Source organism: Rhyacophila brunnea, unplaced genomic scaffold, assembly GCF_057557595.1.
Source record: "Rhyacophila brunnea isolate RB1 unplaced genomic scaffold, BYU_Rbru_1.0 scaffold_2, whole genome shotgun sequence".
Lineage (NCBI taxonomy): Eukaryota > Metazoa > Arthropoda > Insecta > Trichoptera > Rhyacophilidae > Rhyacophila > Rhyacophila brunnea.
Window position 1 is genome coordinate 1,694,891 of NW_028232859.1, and position 19,199 is coordinate 1,714,089.

Consider the following 19,199-nt stretch of genomic DNA (forward strand, 5'->3'; position numbering starts at 1 on the left):
ACTGAGCGTGTGGATTTGTATAAAGAAAAACCAACGCGACGGTACATAGCCACATCCAAATAATATATTCCTCAGATTATAGTATAGACATTGTAATGTACTATAATAATAATTTTGATTCTACGAAAAATGTACAATAAAACGTACTACACTACTTTGAGTATCTTTAGCATAAAATTATTGAATGCCATAAATATTATGATTTTCAATAATTCAATACGAAAAATGTTCCGTGTACCTTTTTTCAGATATAAAAACCTTTTCAATAAAATATTCAGCATAGAAAAAAGTAGCAACATTGTATCATGTTTATTGACGATCTAATAATGGCAACACATCCTCTTTTTTTATCAAATGTCAATGTCACATTTCTAGGTTATAACCAAGTAACCTCAATTAGGCTCAATTCCGTTTTGTTATTGGAGTGATTTAGCTGTGGTTAATTTTTTTCATAACTAAAAAAGGCCATAAACTAATAGCAACTTACTGACTATACCAGTATTTTTGATACTTGACAATTCTGTACGTTATTAAGTAAATTTACATAACCTAGCAGTATCAAGTAATTTTATTATCTGTTTATTTAATTTTCTAACCCATATAATTGGTGTTTATCTCGATCAAGTCATGACAAACGCAGTTAAGTTTTGGAATATCCGTAGGGTTTGTTATGACAGTTCCAACAAACTTCAAAAACATCTGTCAAAATTACACAACCATAACGACCCTCGTAAAACTAAGGACGAAGTTTTAAAAGATTCTGCCACATTTGACATACGAAATACTCTATTGGTGATGGAACACGAACCTGTATATACAGCCGGTAACGAGAATATTTGTTTAAATAATCATTTCATTTCAGAATGTACCTAATAGATACGTAATGTTAAGTGTAATATGTCTTGACCTATAAAACTGACAAACCGTATATTTGTATCATAATATGATATATACCTATTTTATGTAATCTTAAATTAGTAGCTTGTACATTACTAGGCTTAGGATTTTAGGTGCTAAAAAATTTATAATAGGTACCTAAAATATGTAGATATAATAGAAAAATATGTGATTAAAATTTCATAATTATGTGCTAAAAAAACAAAAATAGGTGCTAAAAATTTTAATTAGTAACTGTTACAATATGTAAATCATAAATATTATATTTTAACAGTTTAATTTATTATTTATTCACAAACAGAAAACGCTTTATTACAAATAAATAATAAAATTATTCTTCAAGTTTTCAAAAGTGAATCTTCGACGATTTGATCTTTGAAAATTTTTATACATGGAAAAACTTCTTCCCACGTCTACAGATGTTATTATTGCGTATGTAAATGAAACTATTTCTGAAGTAGAAAAAATTGAAACATCTGAGACACAGATGTTCTCCAAAATAGCTTTAATATTCTGCAGCGTTTGAAGTCCAGCATTTTTATTCCAATTGGTCCAGCAACAATGAAATTTTGTGTTTATATGAAAATAAGTGCTTAAACCTAGAATATGTAAAAATAGGTGCTAACAAATAGGGCTAAATGTTTCAAAATTGTCTGAAACGGACAACAAAAATATTTAAATACCTAAGAATCCTAAGCCTTTACATTAGTAATTTAAAATTGATACGAATGTCAAAATAGTGCATATGGGGTTCTAATAGTGACATCTATTGAGGCAATAAATAAATTATAATATTGTATTTTCACTAAATATTTCCAGTCAATAAAATGAATTGTGGTTTATTATTCTCTCCCTAGGCCTCAGAGACTGTCTCACTCCAAGTGAACAAGCCAAGTTAGAATCTCTAGGTGCTCAATACAGAAAAGTGAACAGGGGCGGATTGGCAACATTTCATGGACCAGGCCAATTAACAGCTTATCCAGTTCTTAATTTAAGGCATTTTAAGCCCAGTGTCAGGTGGTTTGTTTGCCGTCTGGAGCAGACAGCTATTGAAACTTGCGCTAGATTAGGTGAGTGTTGACAGAGTAAGGGTTTCACTAATATCAAAAGAATGCGCCTTATAAAATTGTAGTATTAAAACACTTGGTGGCATTTCTGGAACGTTTTTAGACAGGTAGATTTAGCAGCCAGAGCAAAATTTAAATGTCATTTCTTGGTCGATTCAGATGGAAACATGGTGGCTTGTTAATAATTGCCATTGTTTTGACTGTTCGATACAAATGACTCCTACGCATGGCCCCCACAAGGGGGGGGGGCTGACAGGGCTCTAGCCTAGGGGCCCGGGCTCAGGAAGGGCCCGGCATGATGAGTCGACCAATAAGTGAGATAAACACAGACCACAAATTTGCTCTTATAGTAAAAAAAGTCGCCCGCGGCGCTATTTTAGTTAAATTATTATTAATAATTTAAATATTTGATTATACGATGCAATTTTTAACTATGTGTCGATACTCGACAACTCCATAATTCAAATAGATGTACATATTAAGAATACAAAAAATCGCTAAAAATACACCTTAATTTTACCGCGTACACCATGGAAAACGCTACTGTAGTGCGTCACACTGCCTTTACCTTTAGCGATAGGTAGGGGGGCCCGCCAAACATCCTAGCCTGGGGGCCCGGTTCAGGATGTGGGGGGCATGCTCCTACGTATTTGAAATACCTATGATTATTTATCTAAACTTCTCTAAATATCTCGGTAATATCTTCACAATACATGTTTTTACTGAATAATAATTACGATTCAATTCCATATTGAGATATACGATCAACTACCCACAACATTACAACGAGTGGATTAACAATACTCAAATCAAGTACAGTGAAACCCCGATTCTACGGTTTTCAAGGGACCCTCAAAAAAACGATAAATGCGGATATATTTTTTTTTAAAAAAAAGCTTGTTTTCCTCCTGGATTTTTTTCGACGTCTTGAATCATTTTCAGTTTCTCAGCTATAGTTCTAGTTTTCTTCGTGGGGGGCATTTTAGTTGCGACTTTCGTTCAAAAATTCGTGATACGAGATGTGAGGCAAGCCTGGGCGTCTATCCGAGTGTATGACGCGACTGAAAGGCCTGGCGAGACTGAGCTCCGACCGACATATGCAAACATACCGACGTGACTGAAAGGTCTGTATGTATCATAAACAATTCTACAAAAGCGAAATGAAAAATAACAAAAACGGTCAATCGAGATAATATTTGTGACGGTACCATAATATTTAGACGATAAATCGAGGATTTATGTGAAAACGGTAGATCGGAGTTCCACTGTACACAAGAAATTAAAAAATGGCATTATCGGATTCTTAAATTTCACGACCAACGTGCGTGTTCTACACACAACATTTTTTGTTTTACAAAGATGAATGTAAGTTATTACATCCTTGTTGAAAGAGAGACAATATTACAATAAGAGGCGGCTCTCGTGGTGCAGTGGGTAAGGCGCTGGCCTTCCACCCGAGAGTTCTGGGTTCGATTCCCGGTCACGACAAAAACATTTATGTGTTTTTCTCAAAGCCTGGGTGTTTGTGATTGTTCAAAATTACTAATAAACCACCTTGTACGAAAAAGCAAGGACATGGTTATTAATAAATCTAAAAAAAAAAAAAAAATATTACAATAAGGAGGTTTACTTATTTCTCTATATTTTGTAGACAATTTAATTCAAAATATCCAGAAAACTATGGATCATCATATTTCATTCATTGTTTTGATATTTTTTATGCTCCTGCTTGTAACAAAAAAAAAACCTAACAAAAATTAAAAATAGCACTCAACCACATACTTCTTAAAACAATAAATAAATGCTTTATATTTCAGGAATAACAGCCGCTCGATCACCCAACACCGGTGTTTGGGTAGGTGACAACAAAATTTGTGCAATTGGTGTCCATGTTTCCCGAGGTGTGACTACACATGGCTTAGCACTGAATTGTACCACTGACCTTGAATGGTTCAATCACATAATACCGTGTGGTATAGAAGGAAAAGGCGTCACGTCGCTGTCAAAAGAGCTCAAAAGAAATATGACAATTGACGAGACGATGCCCATATTTAAAAAGTGTTTTGAAGATGTGTTTGAGTGTAGTTTGATATCTATTTCTGATAATGACAAAAATAGTATTTTGGAAGTTGTTAATAGTTAACGTTATCTGTATTTATTTATTATCTTTATTAGTCAATTTGAATTGTTTTTATTATTACATGTGTTAAGTTTTTAATTTATTAAACTAATGTCTTATAAACATGATCAAATCTTGTGTATTTATGTAGTTCAAGGATTTTCTATGTTACTTATATACCTATATTATGTTTTTTTGTGGCTATCGTCATTGGTAGTAATAACAAAAATAAATATTTATTAAAGTGTTTATCTATTACTAGTTATTAATATTGTGTTAAAAAATATCTGTTTGTATGATTTTGTTTTCCATTATATATTGCTGTTATGGCAAAAGTCATTATTAGCAGAGATTTCAGTTCAAAGGTAAGTATGCAAATGGATTCAATAAATCGCACCGTGAGTGTAAAACCATGGCATCTGCAAAAGACACATTTTGGATATATTAGGGTTTGAAGTCTTCGTTTTGTTAGGAGAAATAGAGTTTCTAAAAAAAACCATAATATTTGGTTTATATCTAGATTATATTGCATGTTCTTTAAGTTACTTCACTTTTACATTATCAAGTTCACGACTTTTGCAGTTGTTTTGCATTTAATCTCGAAATTGACAAATTTGCAGATGCCTTGGTTTTACACTCACAGTGCGAAATATACACTTAAAAAAGCCCAATGTCACCAAATAGGATGAAATACTTAACCTAAATATGTGATTATACAACAAACACTTGATTTTATACACCTTTAAATTTTCAAATAGTAGGTGCCCATTATTCTAATAGATGTGTGTTGTTCCGCCTTTTTTCCTCGGTATTTCGGGCATGTTACAGAGGCTCTTCTCACGGGTGAATACGACGAGGCATATCAATTAAAACATTGCACAATGTCAGCATTTGTTGAACACTCGATGGACATTGGCCACAAATTTGACTATTGAGACCAAGATTTCACTCCGGAATAAGGAATATTTTTCTTGCTTAGTTTACTAAGCTTTAGGAAGCTATCAAAATTCGCAGGAACCATGTAAATATTAATCGGGATGATGTGCTACGTTTAAAAACATCATGGCTTCCGGTACTTCCTACACAATTCAAAATCCAATTTGGTATCTCTGGTCATCACAACTGACACGGTACACAATCGTATCCTTTTTACTCTGAGAAAATTTGCTCTCAGTAAAGCAGACCATTTTTCGACACATCAGAATACTTCAATACATTATCTTTTGAGAATAGAAAGGATAGAGAAAGAACATGCAGTGACAACACAAAAATCTATGACAATAACAAACAACCATGAAAGTCTCAAACATCTTTTCTTTCGACCATGTCCGATCCTAATAGGTCATATGGGCCTCCACAGAGTAGAGGTTTGTATTGACAGATTTTGTTTTTTACGAGAAATGGATGTCAGCTACTTGTTCAACCTATTAGGTCCATACCCTGACACACACAAATTGAAAAACAATATGTGTACTTGCCAGACCCAGGATTCAAACCCACGGCGTTATAGTCCAACACTTAAGCCGCGCGGCCACCGTGGGCATAAATCAGCTTGATCTAAAAAACTGATTTAAGTTAGTAGTAGTAGTGTAAGGAGCTACGGGAAGACCTTCATCCAACAGTGGATTAACTTACATAATAGAGGTCTTAACATGAATCCTAAACTCAAACGTAACCTCTATCTTTCCTATCACGAATACCATCTGTAAGGGGTCTTGGCATTAAGGTATTAAAAATCCTACATAATTTTTTAGTTAGAAGTCAGCTTTAGAGTGGGTCGATTGTCTATTTCCTACATCAGTTGAAATATGACCTTATGATGGAGCGAGTTTAAAAGAAATTTTTGAGACTCCTTTTCTTATTATGTTGCATGGATACTATCCGTGGCTTTCTCTTAGGTATGCTTACATACTATAGTTTAAACACTTGAAGATATCTAAATTTGGCCATGTATTTTTTCCGACTTATACCCGGTGTAAATGAGAATTCTAGTCACTTTTGGTAGTATTGACCTATGTGTGCGTCCCTGATTACTATCTTACAAACATCATGGAGCCAATAATATACTATGTTTAGGCTATTTCTTGAATGAAGACACATGCAAATTATAAAAATATACACACAGTTGGTGAATTAAAAACAGATTCAATATTTAAAATAGTTTTATTAAAAATATAACCTTAAGTACAAAATTTTGTTACAGCTAAATCGCTTGCTCAAAAATAAACTCGTACAATTTCATTTGACGGTGAGTTTATAGTTGAACATTGACAAAATTAATTTTGTTACATTCAGAACATATTTAATTTGATAAATAATCTTAACCTGTTGGCAAGTCTCACATTGGGTTATATATTTTTTATAAAAATCAATTATCTACTAAGCAGAGTAAATTGAATATTTCTAAGTATATTGTAGATATTACAATATGAAGGGAATATTTGGCATTGAATACCATCTAGGAAATATTAAAGAAAGTTTAGATTATCCGTGAAGAGAAATTTTTGCATAATACGCATAGATACTGTCTTTTACAATTTATTCTATCGTTACTCATAATAGGGATGATTATTGAACCAAATTTAAACACTGGATAATAAAATAATATTGTACACAGCTTACTATTTAGATTTCAACGAAATCTTTCCAGTATCTGTCAAACCCAATTGAAAGTTATCAACAGGTATAATAAATACTTTAAATCTATCGTGAATCAATTGTTATTCACATGTTATCAATAATATATATTTTGTAAATTGTTGTATTATGAACTAAATTAATTATTATGATTAAAGTCAATGTATAAAAATATTGGTTGATATTATTGATCACTAATACTAAAAAATCTTATATTCTACTTGTCAGTTTGAGAAATGTTATTAAAAAATTGATTCAAATTACCAACTGGGATTATTTTTATTTGAAAGCAAATAATAAGTATGTGTATTTCTTAATTCTAACGGATTGCCTATTTGAATTTTAATACAAGAATGCTTTAAAAGTAATACATATTATTATATTATTACTTTTTTAAAATAAAATATCAAGAAGCTTAAATTACGGGTCCAGTCGGTTATTTGTGACAATTTTTAAACAATTTCATTTAACCTAAATCGTCTTATAAACTAATTCGTATATCTTATATTGCAATAAGGTCCTATAAACATGTATTAAAGAATTAATCATTGCAGTGTGATTGATCAATTTACGTCCCAATAATAAATTCATTGCTTTAGTAGAATTTTCCCAGGAAACTTCCACCATTTTGTATGCTGTCAGAACTAAAGCTTAATTATTGTCAAAGTATTTTATTATATATATATTATAATCATAACTGGACGGATGAACTACTTAAAATAAATATTCATTTAGAATTTATTGCGGTTTACATCCATGAAGACATAATATTGTTTACTGGTTTTTAAGAATGCGATTTTAAACACTTTTATATAGTATTACTATTACATTAAAAAGTTTGAGCAATATGTATTGATGTTACTATTGAAATTGCCTGCATAACTTCACAGATCTATAAAAATAAATATAAATGCATTTATAGTCGTAAATTTTCCTCTCCTTTTAGCAGTAACGCGTAAAAATCATTACCTCCATCATTCATTTAATCAAACAAAACATCAGCTTTCACAAAATAAATCCATCCATAAGCAAGCACCGCGAAACACCAAAGACAAAGTTGTGCAAATATTATTGAACCAGTTTTATTATTTACCTACCATACAGCAAATTTTAGTAGTATCGTTTGAATACTGAATTGATTAAGATTTAGTACTATGTAACTGGTAAATTTTGATATGATTTCATTTATATTACAGTGGCTCAGAATAATAATGTTTGTATACTTATTTGTTGGCTTAATTCTTATTCACTATTATTTCTAGCCATCCTGTAATAATGCTTGTAATCCAATAATAATAGCAGTGCGAAGTCACAATTTTGCATTTCTTATACATATTAAAACTGGCGTTCAATCAACTAAAAAATTTTGACCTAAGGCATCCTTTTGGCAGGTGACAACCACTTTCTCATGAAATAGCAGAAGATGGTGCAGATGTATAGCAGCAGCATCAGAGCACATGCAACTCCTAACGCCAACACTGAACTCTTCGTGGGGCAAGGCTCCACAATTGTTACTGTCTTATCTGAAATTTCAAATAAATACCAATAATTAATACATATGAGGATTGTCAAACATTGGTTTACAAAATACCATACCATATCTTGATAGAGACCGAAAATTTTAATGTGAGGCTCCCCGGCAACGCGGTAGCTATGCAGTGGAGCCTCACGTTAAACTTGTCGGTCTCTACCATACCATATCTTGATCCATAAATGATTTTTGAACAACTAATATGTTAGTTTTAAATCAAATTAGTGTGTGGATTGAAAATGTAAAAGATATTTTATGTCCGATCCTAATAAGATCATATGGGCCTCCACAGAGAAGAGGTTTGTATTAACAGATTTTTGTTTTTACGAGAAATAGATGTCAGCCACTTACTTAACATATTAGGTCCATACTCTGACACATACAAAAATTGAAAAACAATATGTGTACTTGCCAGACCCACGATTCAAACCTGGGACCCACGACATTATACAGCCATCGTGGGTGTAAAAGATATTTAAATCAATGAAATTTACATGAATCATCTGAAGAATCTTAGAGAAACTACTATCTGGTAGCAATATTCAGCCTATGGTAGATGGGTCAAAGAATTTTTGATAGTGACAGGACTAGTGTTATTTTATATATTTTTTAAGTGATTTGAGACCATTTTATCATTTTTTTTTTAATGTAGAATTTGTAGTTTATACCCAATAATTATTTTTAATACAACTGTCAAATAAATTTTTATCTTGAGTATCATAATAAATAGTGACATCTAGGGATATAAGAATGAAATTCATCTTCAATAATAGAATAATTTGATAATTTATTTTCATAACAGTCACTTTTAACATCAAGCTAAAATACTTTCAAGATTAAGGTCAATTTATTATTGAGTGATGCATAATAGATATTATATTATAAGCATACCTCTAGTAAAATCAGCCTCCGCGGCCAACCCTCCTAGCTGATCAGTTCTCAAGAAATCAGCGCTTTGCCTCTCATCACCAAAGTCCAAAACTAGGATCTCCTGTGAGATGTTCATGTCTTCTTCTTCCTCCTGGTTCAGCTGGGGGGCTTCATCTGAAGAGTTTGATGAGAGAGACCTCCTGCGACGGCCCCATGACTCCAGAGAATCGCGACCCCAATCGCAGACAGCCTGAAAATGACAAACAAAATTATGTATTATAGATCTACCATCGTAAGTTGGCGTCCGGTCGAATTTGAAACTAAAATTGTCTATCGAGGATAAATTTGTTACAAATGCCATTTAATTTTGCAACATGTTTGGATTGCATAATATTTGTACAGAAATCTACTACCAATAAAAAATTATAAATTACCATTTTTTTGTTAGTTATGGTAATATTCTCAATGTCATACTAGCGCCCTCCCTAAAACGCCAATTTATGATGGTAGATCTATAATATTGGTTCGTTGCGACATCTTTCCATCCATTTCTAAAACAACAATTATTTCTTCCATTGCACCACAGTATAAATTATTGCGTTCATGCAATTAAAGTATTTGCAAAATTTCATAATACCTGCAACAAATGTTTTTACCATAAATAGAACATCACAGTATGATCTTCAGTACACGTTTAACGGTAGATTAATAATTATAATGACAATTTCTTGGAGACACTTTCTTTTACACTACAATATAGGTTGTATTAATATGAAAATATTATCTGATATTTATTGACTTACCGGTTCACATGGTCCAAGACAGTACTTGACGTTACATTGGAAGATCACTCCGTATGATTCGGTGAAACGGAAAGCTTCATAGACTGATTGCAAAGCGTTGCCATCGGGGGTGAAGGCGGGGAAGATAGATGGGTCCACAGGGCATCTGAAAGGTAAAAATTATGTTAGTCAGGGTATCTAAATATCATTTTATATACGGCTCAAATATATGAGAAGTCTAATAACAATAGCCGGTAAGTCCACATATGGTCAAAATCTATCAAAAGTCCACATTCTATGTGAAATTTTACATATTATCTAATTACTTCTAAAATGCCCCAAAATCACTTGAAAATAATGTTTAATACTTACAGAAACCGACTATTTAAAATGATATAAATAGTGATGTTGACACCTCCGATTTTATTTTTCATGAATTTATTGCAAATAGGAGTTAATTAGCTAATATAAATGTATATAATATCGGTTATAGTACTGCATCGGTAGACGCCTCATATGTGTGGATATTTATAGTTACCTACATAATTGTGAAATAAACAAATTAAAAATTAACATATTTTTAATTTTCATATTTTGTCTTACGACCTACTACGGCTATTATCCGACAATAAATTATATTATTGAAGAAGTAATTTAATTAATTTTGTATTATTATAAAAATGTCTGTCTAACGCCTAAGCGTACTGAATTCCTGATCCTGATTGTACATAAAATGTGATGATAGTATATGCATCTAAATAAATTTAACTAGCTTGTTAGAAAAATTTTTGCTAAAAATTAACCGAAATATCTTGCAGCTAATTTAATTTATTATTAAGCTTAGTGAGTTTTTTAGGTAGGTACCTATGATAAGTTATCAATAATCACCTTTTTATAACCAGTAGAATTGTTTTTTGTATACACAAAAAAATAGCCAGTAGGTACTTATATCACAAAGAAATTTACAGAATAAAACCAATTGCCACGCAGCAACTAAATATATGTAAGTCATACAGTATTGCTGTCTCGTGTGTGTTTTTACCCTTCTTCTCAGAGGTAGTTAATTTACGTGATTATGTTTGTTTATAATATAACATTTTCCAAGCAACATTCAGTTGAAAATGTCCCACTGAGGCGGACGAAACCGGTCCTAATATATTAATTAAAGTGGAATAAGTACTATAAAAAAAAATTGCGTTTTATTAAATAAAAACAACAATACAATGCAGTTCCATCATGAATTGACAGTTAACAAAATAAAAGAAAAAAAAAACATTACATTTGACTTGGTTTATTGAATAAAACGAAAAATGAAATTTCTTAACTTATGTGGTTTTATATTCCGGCCATAGATATTTATAGCTGTTGAATCTAATAGTGTATTTGAGCTTATTAGACAAATTTGATAATACCTTAATACATTATTAGGTATATGTTTAGTCAAGTGACCTACCCTTCATCATCAATGATCTGGAAAGTACTCTTTGAGTCCTTGGCCATTGCCACACAGCTGCGAGCGAAGATTCCATAAGGAGCTGAAATTATAAACAAAATATTAATGTCATTACTACAATTTATATTTGTTCCATATGTATTTTCCATACCATTTATATGGAAGATAAATGATGTCCTTACATTATGTAATATTTAGTTTACATACTCGTACTATGACCGGTCTGGAAATTTCAGAGCCTTTTATTCAATTTTGTAAAAAGTTTTAATCAAAATACTCACCATTAAGGAAATCTTGTTGGTACCCGAAGGTATGGTACTATAAAAGAATAATAAAATAAAGGACTACTAAACTTTGCAAAAATATGTCAAGTGCATTTTTATGACAGTGATTAGGACGAAATAAAGTGATACTGTAGTACTACTAGAGACATCTAGTGGTGCAATTAAACTAATACAATTTACTGAAAATTCGCATTCAAAGTAATTTAAATCAATACATCAATACGTATCTAAAATCAATAAAACGGAAAAAGTGACCACACCGAAGCTCGATCGATATAAATTTAAAAAAAAATTTATAACTAAGTAAATTCATTTTTTATTTTCGAGAAAAATCAGTAATCTTTAAAATAAGTAAAATACACTACAATCTCTCAAATGACTTAAAAAGAACATATCAAACTAAACGAAAATAAGATAGATGTCTTTAACGAATCCTCATTTACAACAGTATTTTTTTCAAGTGAATTAAAAACATATTCAAAATAATATAAAATAGATAAAATGAATTAAATTGCATTTCGTTATTCGATCACTTGATACTTCTAGTCACTACACTCCCCCTAAATAATTAACAAAATCTATAACGCGTGTCTAGTAGATAAAGGTATTATATTAGATACATACCTATTTAAAAATGTATATTTAAATATGCCTTTTGTAAAATCAATTAACTAGGATTCACTTACTGTCTTCTGGGATTTCGATTCTGAAGGTGAGCTTGTCTCCAATTCTGACAGTTTCCACTTCCCTTGCTCTGGCGTCGAGGATACGGATGCGTGGTGGAGGAGCTTCAGGCGCTGATGTGATGGAAATCATCTCAGGATCCCTACAAAGATTACATAGAAACACAATGTTATTATAAATACTTCTACGAAAAAGCGATGCTACCACAATGTCATACGAAAGTAATTATTGATTATTTTATGATAAAATTGTTTTGAAAAATCGTTAGTAAGTACGTATCATAAAGAGGGCTCTACAAGGTGCCAGTTTTTGTCATTCTCGCTGTTGCGAAACTTTAGGGCTTGAAATAAACCGCCGGTCCATTAATAATCTCATTAGCCTAATGTATATAACAGATAATTTCGGAAAAATCATATTTTAAACTACTTATGCAAAACTCTAAAAATGATAATTAGCACTATTCATATTATTAAATTGAAACGTCACATTATTTGTCACGTAGTCGCGTTAAAGTTGAAAGCGAGTTTGGAAAGCCTCAGAAATATTATTATTAGATTTTTTTTAGAAAACATTTTAAAATACAGAATAGGACTTGAATCCACAAGCTACAACTATCGCAATATGGACTATGTGGTTATTAATATTGATGATTTTTTTTTTACATATTTCTCAGGAAAGGGGATCTACTCTGGTCTCATGTGAAAAAGGAAGTGGTCTACTACTAATATATAATATAATGCAATTCATGCAAATTTTGAAGAGAGAAATAAACATTGTTACAAATAAAATGACACTACTGACAAACCGGAACTCGCTTGAACGATTTTAATAAGAAAACAATAGAAGGCCCCATCTTATTTTATATTATGAAACACCTTTGGTCCCGATACTGTCAGCCCGTAAAAAATACAATGAACTCACAGAGCTCACCGATAACAATTTGCCGATTCGGAAGATAAATTTAGCATTATTGTCACTTTTTAAATGGATTTTTTCAGTCTTCTACGTAGGTAACATCGAGGAGGTCTTACGTCCTCAGGTGTGTTGGACCACGAGAAGAAGAATAAAAAAACAGTCGGTATTGTTGCGAAGGTGTGCGCGAATTGTGATTTTTTTTATCGCGTTTTAATAATTGAATTATTTTTTTTTACCTGACAGGCATCATTCCGAATGTTATATTCCTGGAACTCATGTCGTATGTGCACTTCACTTTGTAGATCTTGTCGGCTTTGGTCATCACCACGCTGTGATGCTGAAGGACTACGGTGTTGGAGTACACGCCGGTCTAGAAACAAAGTTACATATCCATTACATTAAAATGTTATATAGATACCAACCTACAAAAAGTCGTAAAAATGTATTAAATTATTTGACGGAAATTCCAGAAAGAGTTTTTGGTGTAGTTGAGTAGGCATAGAAAAAATATATTTTGTACGTTTGCGTATTGAAAAACGACTGTTACAAACAAGATGGCACCTTTTTTGACATTTTGGTTACAATATACGTATCATTGATACAATATATCTACAGAATACACCATTCCATATAAACTGCACGTCTTTCCAAAAGGATTATAAGCATCTGACAAACATTTATATGAATAAAATTACCCTTATTGCAACGAAGATAGAGTTCAGTTTTAAGTACATACATACAACATGTATTTAAAGCAAATCTTTTGAATAATATCCTATATTTTAAATTACCTACTTTAAATTAACCTACAATAAAATTGGCGTATGTATACATACTAATGCCATGAAAATCGACCTACAATGCATGTATATGTAGTTCATTATTCCGTAACTTTCATTTGTATTTATGTGTTTATTACGAAAGAATAAAAAAAATATCTATATTATATATATATATTTATTTTTCACACACTTATCCATATAATATAATTAAATAATACATATTATACCCACATATTTTTTATGGAAAGTTTTAAGTTGTCCACTCTCTCGAAAAAGGCTATATATATATATATCTCCTTTCTTACGCCGGATGGAAATTTAGTAAGTATAGTGGCACAATTTAACTTATAAACCGCCGTGAACTGTACTAAATTTAACAATATTGCATCAAACTACCGATGTTTAGTTTTCTGTCAAAATTATCGCGCCTCACTCTGTGTTTATAGATGTCTATTTAAAAACGCTAGATCTGGTATGAAAAACCCTAAGTTGGCATCGCTGACACCTTACCTACGATATAATAACATTACATTGTTTTATTATGCAATCATAAATTTAACTACTTTGATTTTAACACAGTCATTAGGCTTTACCTGTTATGCAATTAAGAAAATAATATAAAACGATCAGTATAATTGCACAAAGGTAAAGTACCCTGTAACAATAACAATAAAAACTACTATTATTCCCTTGATACTAAAATTTCTTATTCCTCTTCTCGGAATGGACACTGATGTTTTATAAATAATACTGATTATAGCAACCTTGATTATCTTGAGAGTAGGTATTATACATACATCTATCCGACAAAGGTGTGTTATTATAATCAAATAAAGTGCTAAGGTAGTATTCTTTCATTTTTATTGCTTTAATACAAGTCTATTTGAAGGCATAATAATGACTTCAGACATTAATTATTGCACGCAAAAGTGAGACTTTTCTATTGGCATACGTTTTAAAAGCTCGATTTATTAATGATTGAGAAAAAGCTTGAGCCAAGTTTCGCTTTATGCATAATACATACTGTTTTAGCGTAAATTATATACGTATGGAGTAAATTTAATTTCTAATATAATATTACGGTCAGTACAACTTCGAAACGTAATATTTTAATTAATATTAGTAAGTTCGGTATATATTTTATAACAAACAATAGTCACTACCTAGAACAGACATGGTTATTATATTTCTTTTATTTTGTTAACTGTCAATTCATGGTGGAACTGCATTGTATTGTTGTTTTTATTTAATAAAACGCATTTTTTTATAGTGGAATATATTGTTATAAAGTGGAATAAGTACTATAAAAAAATTGCGTTTTATTAAATGGTTATTATAGGTGAAAAGCATTGAATCGTTAGGTTTTGAGACACTAGAAAGGGTAATAAACTAACATAACATATATTTCTGTATATAGAAACCAAATTAATATTTTCGATTTTTCGTTTAGTTATCAGTGGTTTTAGGAAAAACATATCAAACGAAATATCAATAGTTTGCGTTGACATATTGAATAATTAATAATAGCGATAGTAGTATGTTATTTATAAAATTACTTAAATTTTTGATTAATTGATAAACAAAGTCGTTGAGGCACTGAAATATAACATCAAAAAAATAATTACTTAATTACGAAGTCCTCTAAAGTAACATTTGTATTTCTGTGGGTCTATTCTATAATTATCGACCGCTAAAGTGATAAAGTGAAGATATTTTCAAACTTAGGGTAGGTTTGTATCAAAGTATTAGCACTAATTGTAACAATTACAATAAGTTGGTTGTATTGTTGCAATAAGTGCTAATACTTTGATACAAACCTACCCTAAGTTTGATAATATCTATCACTTTATCACTTTAGCGATCGATAAGTAATAGACCCACTGATTAAGCGAAAGTTGTAATATTTGTATAGGTTCCTTCATGCCACTCATGTGCAACGCATGACCTGCTTACCCTCACCATACGTCGCTGGTGATAATAATATAAATAACAATATTACATTACTTTTGTTGCCTTTTTATTAAATTGTTTACGTTGGTTTTTTTTTTATATTCCAGACGATGTTTACGAAAAGTAAATTTCATTAAATTTATAATTGAAGTTAAGAAAAAAAAACAAATTAAGCTCGAAAAGCATTCCAGCCAAAATAAGCTCGCCATTCTAGCCAGTCAATATAAATTAATTAATGTCAGTAAGTACGGCTTGTGACGTGGTGATAATGTAGGTACTTGTGGACGAGGTGTCACTTGTAAAATAATGTCGAAATCACTTTTTTTCCACACTTATTCCGGTAATTTCGGAGAATCTTTCAAGTAAGTTAATGGCATCCGGCGATTTCTTTCTACGCCTTTCGACCACTACAGAGTAACAACGAATTATTTTTAAGTGGACTACACCTCTAGACCCCGTGAACAATTTCATGTTATACTAGCAATTTGAGAGCTTTTATTTAAGCTAGTGAAATACGGAAATAAAATGGTGGAAATAAAAAATAGATTGATTCCATTTGAATTGTTATACCAATAAGATAGACAACGGTTGGCACGCGCCCCTGTACCCAATCGGTTCATTTCTATAAATATCAAGTCTTTTAGACACGTACGTAGAATTGAGTTTCGGGAATTCTCGAGAAATTTTCGAGATTTTCCATCCCGACTCTCGAGAATTGAAATTTTTAACATTTCGGGAAATCCTGGATCTCGAGAATCTTTTCTCGGGACTCGGGATTTCTTTAATATCAAATATTAATTGAAAAAAGGATTTTCCTATACTTATGAAAAAAGTGGACAGGAAACACAAAACGTTCAAAGACTGATCGGGGCATTTAACACAATTAAGCCAACGTCGACTCAAAATGAGTGCAATTTTTCAACATCAGGGAATTTTGTGTCTCAAAAGCGTACGCGATTGTCAGACGAAGATATTGACAGTCCGTGTTTTTTGAAATTCTATTTTAATAAGTAATGTTTTGAATTACTTTTGTTTTCCTACTTCTATTTGTTTGTCTTCTTACATACATAAAAAAATCATATATTTTTTTAGGAATTCGTCTGATTTTACACTGATTTTAGGATTTTTTACATGTTTTTTATTAAATTTCCCGATATCTCGAGAATTCTCGAGAATTCTTTTCTGGAAATCCCGAATCTCGAGATTGAGATTTTCTCGGGAAATACCCAACTCTACACGTACGTCAGTATCAAACTCGATTGAGGATTCGAATACGCCCGCTGCTATCTGATCATTAAACTTAACCTACTCGTGATGGATTGTTGCAAGTACGCTATTTTCAAAAAGTTTTCTGTTTTAATATTGAAACCTCTAAACATATTTCAGTTTCATCTATATTAGTCTTTTATTTTCTTAATTACAAAGTATCAAATATACAGACATACAATTATATTTTGTGGTTAGGTATCATGTTAATAGTCAAAACGCTGATCAAGAGGCAAATATTTTGAAATCACACACATGCACTTCAATTATTATAGTTAGATACATCAATTTAACTATAATTAGGTATTTTATTATCTGGTATATAGTTTGAAATGTGTAACCCCAGAAATTTCAAATAAAATCGTTTACAAGGAAAATCAATATGTTTTAATTATTATATAGCATTAAAAAAAGTTTAAAAAACTACGAAATAATATGTTTACCTAATAGTTTCGGTTGAATGGTTAATTATGTTTGATGTGATTGACTGCTAGATATGGTTACATTTACAATATAAGTCTTTGTCGCATAAACAAAACGAAAAAAACGTGTGTTTATCACTTATTATAAAATTATAAAATTATCCTTTTCCCAATTATGACGCTGCGCCTCGAAACATTTCCGTCAGACTTGACCGTTTTTTCCTGGCCTTTTTGTATCCAGAGCAACGACCACAAAACAAGCAAAACGAAAAACGTACTTACACAGCGTGATTAATGCGCACTGTGTAATCGATTTTATAAGCTTGTGAAGAAAAAGTCTAGAGAGACATGGTGATTCTGGTAAACTTGAAAATTAAACCGACTTATGAGGAATTTTTAACGGATACATAAAAATATTTCCGAAAATCGCACCGCTATCATAATTTCACAATAAGTCAATAAAAAGAAGTCTAATAACCTTGTTATTCAATGAAAAGATCGTAGGCACTTTTTAAAGGCGCTTAAATATTGAAAATTGTATGCTGTTACTATTCGTACCTAATTGTACAAAAAACACAACTTTATTGATGCCAGCACATGTGTATGACTGTAACGGAAATTTATACAGGTGACTAAATAAATCCAATGTAATGATAGTCGACAGTTAATTAAATTGATATTGTTTTTGTCCAATACTGAATAGGTATACACAAGATTTAAAAATAGTAGATTCTTTTTATTGAAAATAGATCACCTTGAAAATGTCAAAAACATACATAATATGTATTCAAAAAACGTAGAAAAGGTTATACTATATAAATAATTGCAAAATAAAAAGAACTATTTATATAGAGCGTTTTTAAATTTTCTGTTGAATCATATAAACTTGACTTGACTAGCTTAAACGATCAAAAAAATTGTATTTGATAGAAATAATACTGAAATGGCATTTTGACACTCATATTGATTTACATAGTAACGCACGTATATAATTTTGTGCGCCCCGTCATCATTAGAGTATCCAATCTCAAATGTATGCCATCGTAAAATCAAACCGAAAGAAAAGTAATACAAACGAATTTGTATTGGTAAAATTAATCTCAAACTATAAATAAATAATTACAATATAAAAAGAACTTTTCATATACCACGTTTTTAAATTTTCTGTTGAATCATATAAACTTGACAATTCTATGTATCAATAATTTAGGACAAATAAGACAATTGTCAACAAATCATTTTTTTGCTATTTTGCAACAAATAAATATAGAAAACTGAAATGTCATTTTGATTTCCATAGTAACACACGTATATATTAATAATTTAGTTGCTAGGACCACTCCCTTAGCAACCAATAATAGTGGATTGGATTACGGATTTCTTCCGAAATAACTTTTCATACAAATCAGAATTAACTGAAAATGAATTTAATTCTACTTAAAGATGGCAAAAAATGCATTGGCATCGTGTTCTGATATATTCTAAAAGTTTCAAATGTCTAGCTAGTCGGAAAGTTAATTAAAAATCGATTGCAAGATTT

General features: G+C 31.1%; 2 protein-coding genes across 2 annotated transcripts in view; one reads left to right on the plus strand and one right to left on the minus strand.

The window, feature by feature from the left end:
• The first annotated feature begins 357 nt into the window (after positions 1-357).
• Lipt2 (Lipoyl(octanoyl) transferase 2) lies at positions 358-4,259 on the plus strand. The gene is made up of 3 exons (XM_085946752.1): positions 358-823; positions 1,755-1,967; positions 3,782-4,259. The coding sequence occupies exons 1-3, from the start codon at positions 628-630 to the stop codon at positions 4,105-4,107; spliced, it is 735 nt and encodes a 244-aa protein (XP_085802878.1). The 5' UTR covers positions 358-627; the 3' UTR covers positions 4,108-4,259.
• A 3,787-nt stretch (positions 4,260-8,046) lies between these two features.
• tyn (trynity) overlaps positions 8,047-19,199 on the minus strand; it is an 81,227-nt gene continuing 70,074 nt past the window's right edge. Inside the window, exons 9-14 of the mRNA XM_085946367.1 lie at positions 13,476-13,609; positions 12,327-12,466; positions 11,357-11,438; positions 9,925-10,069; positions 9,143-9,371; positions 8,047-8,243 (exon numbers count right to left, since the gene is read on the minus strand). Coding sequence (XP_085802493.1) covers positions 8,092-8,243; positions 9,143-9,371; positions 9,925-10,069; positions 11,357-11,438; positions 12,327-12,466; positions 13,476-13,609 — 882 coding nt within the window. The 3' untranslated portion in view covers positions 8,047-8,091. The remainder of the gene's footprint in view (positions 8,244-9,142; positions 9,372-9,924; positions 10,070-11,356; positions 11,439-12,326; positions 12,467-13,475; positions 13,610-19,199) is intronic.

Coding starts and splice junctions, on each gene's coding strand:
- Lipt2 (XM_085946752.1), top strand. CDS start 628: ATGACAAACGCAGTTAAGTTTTGGAATATCCGTAGGGTTTGTTATGAC. Junction 824..1,754: donor CGAACCTGTATATACAGCCG/GTAACGAGAATA, acceptor TTCTCTCCCTAG/GCCTCAGAGACTGTCTCACT. Junction 1,968..3,781: donor TGAAACTTGCGCTAGATTAG/GTGAGTGTTGAC, acceptor TTTATATTTCAG/GAATAACAGCCGCTCGATCA.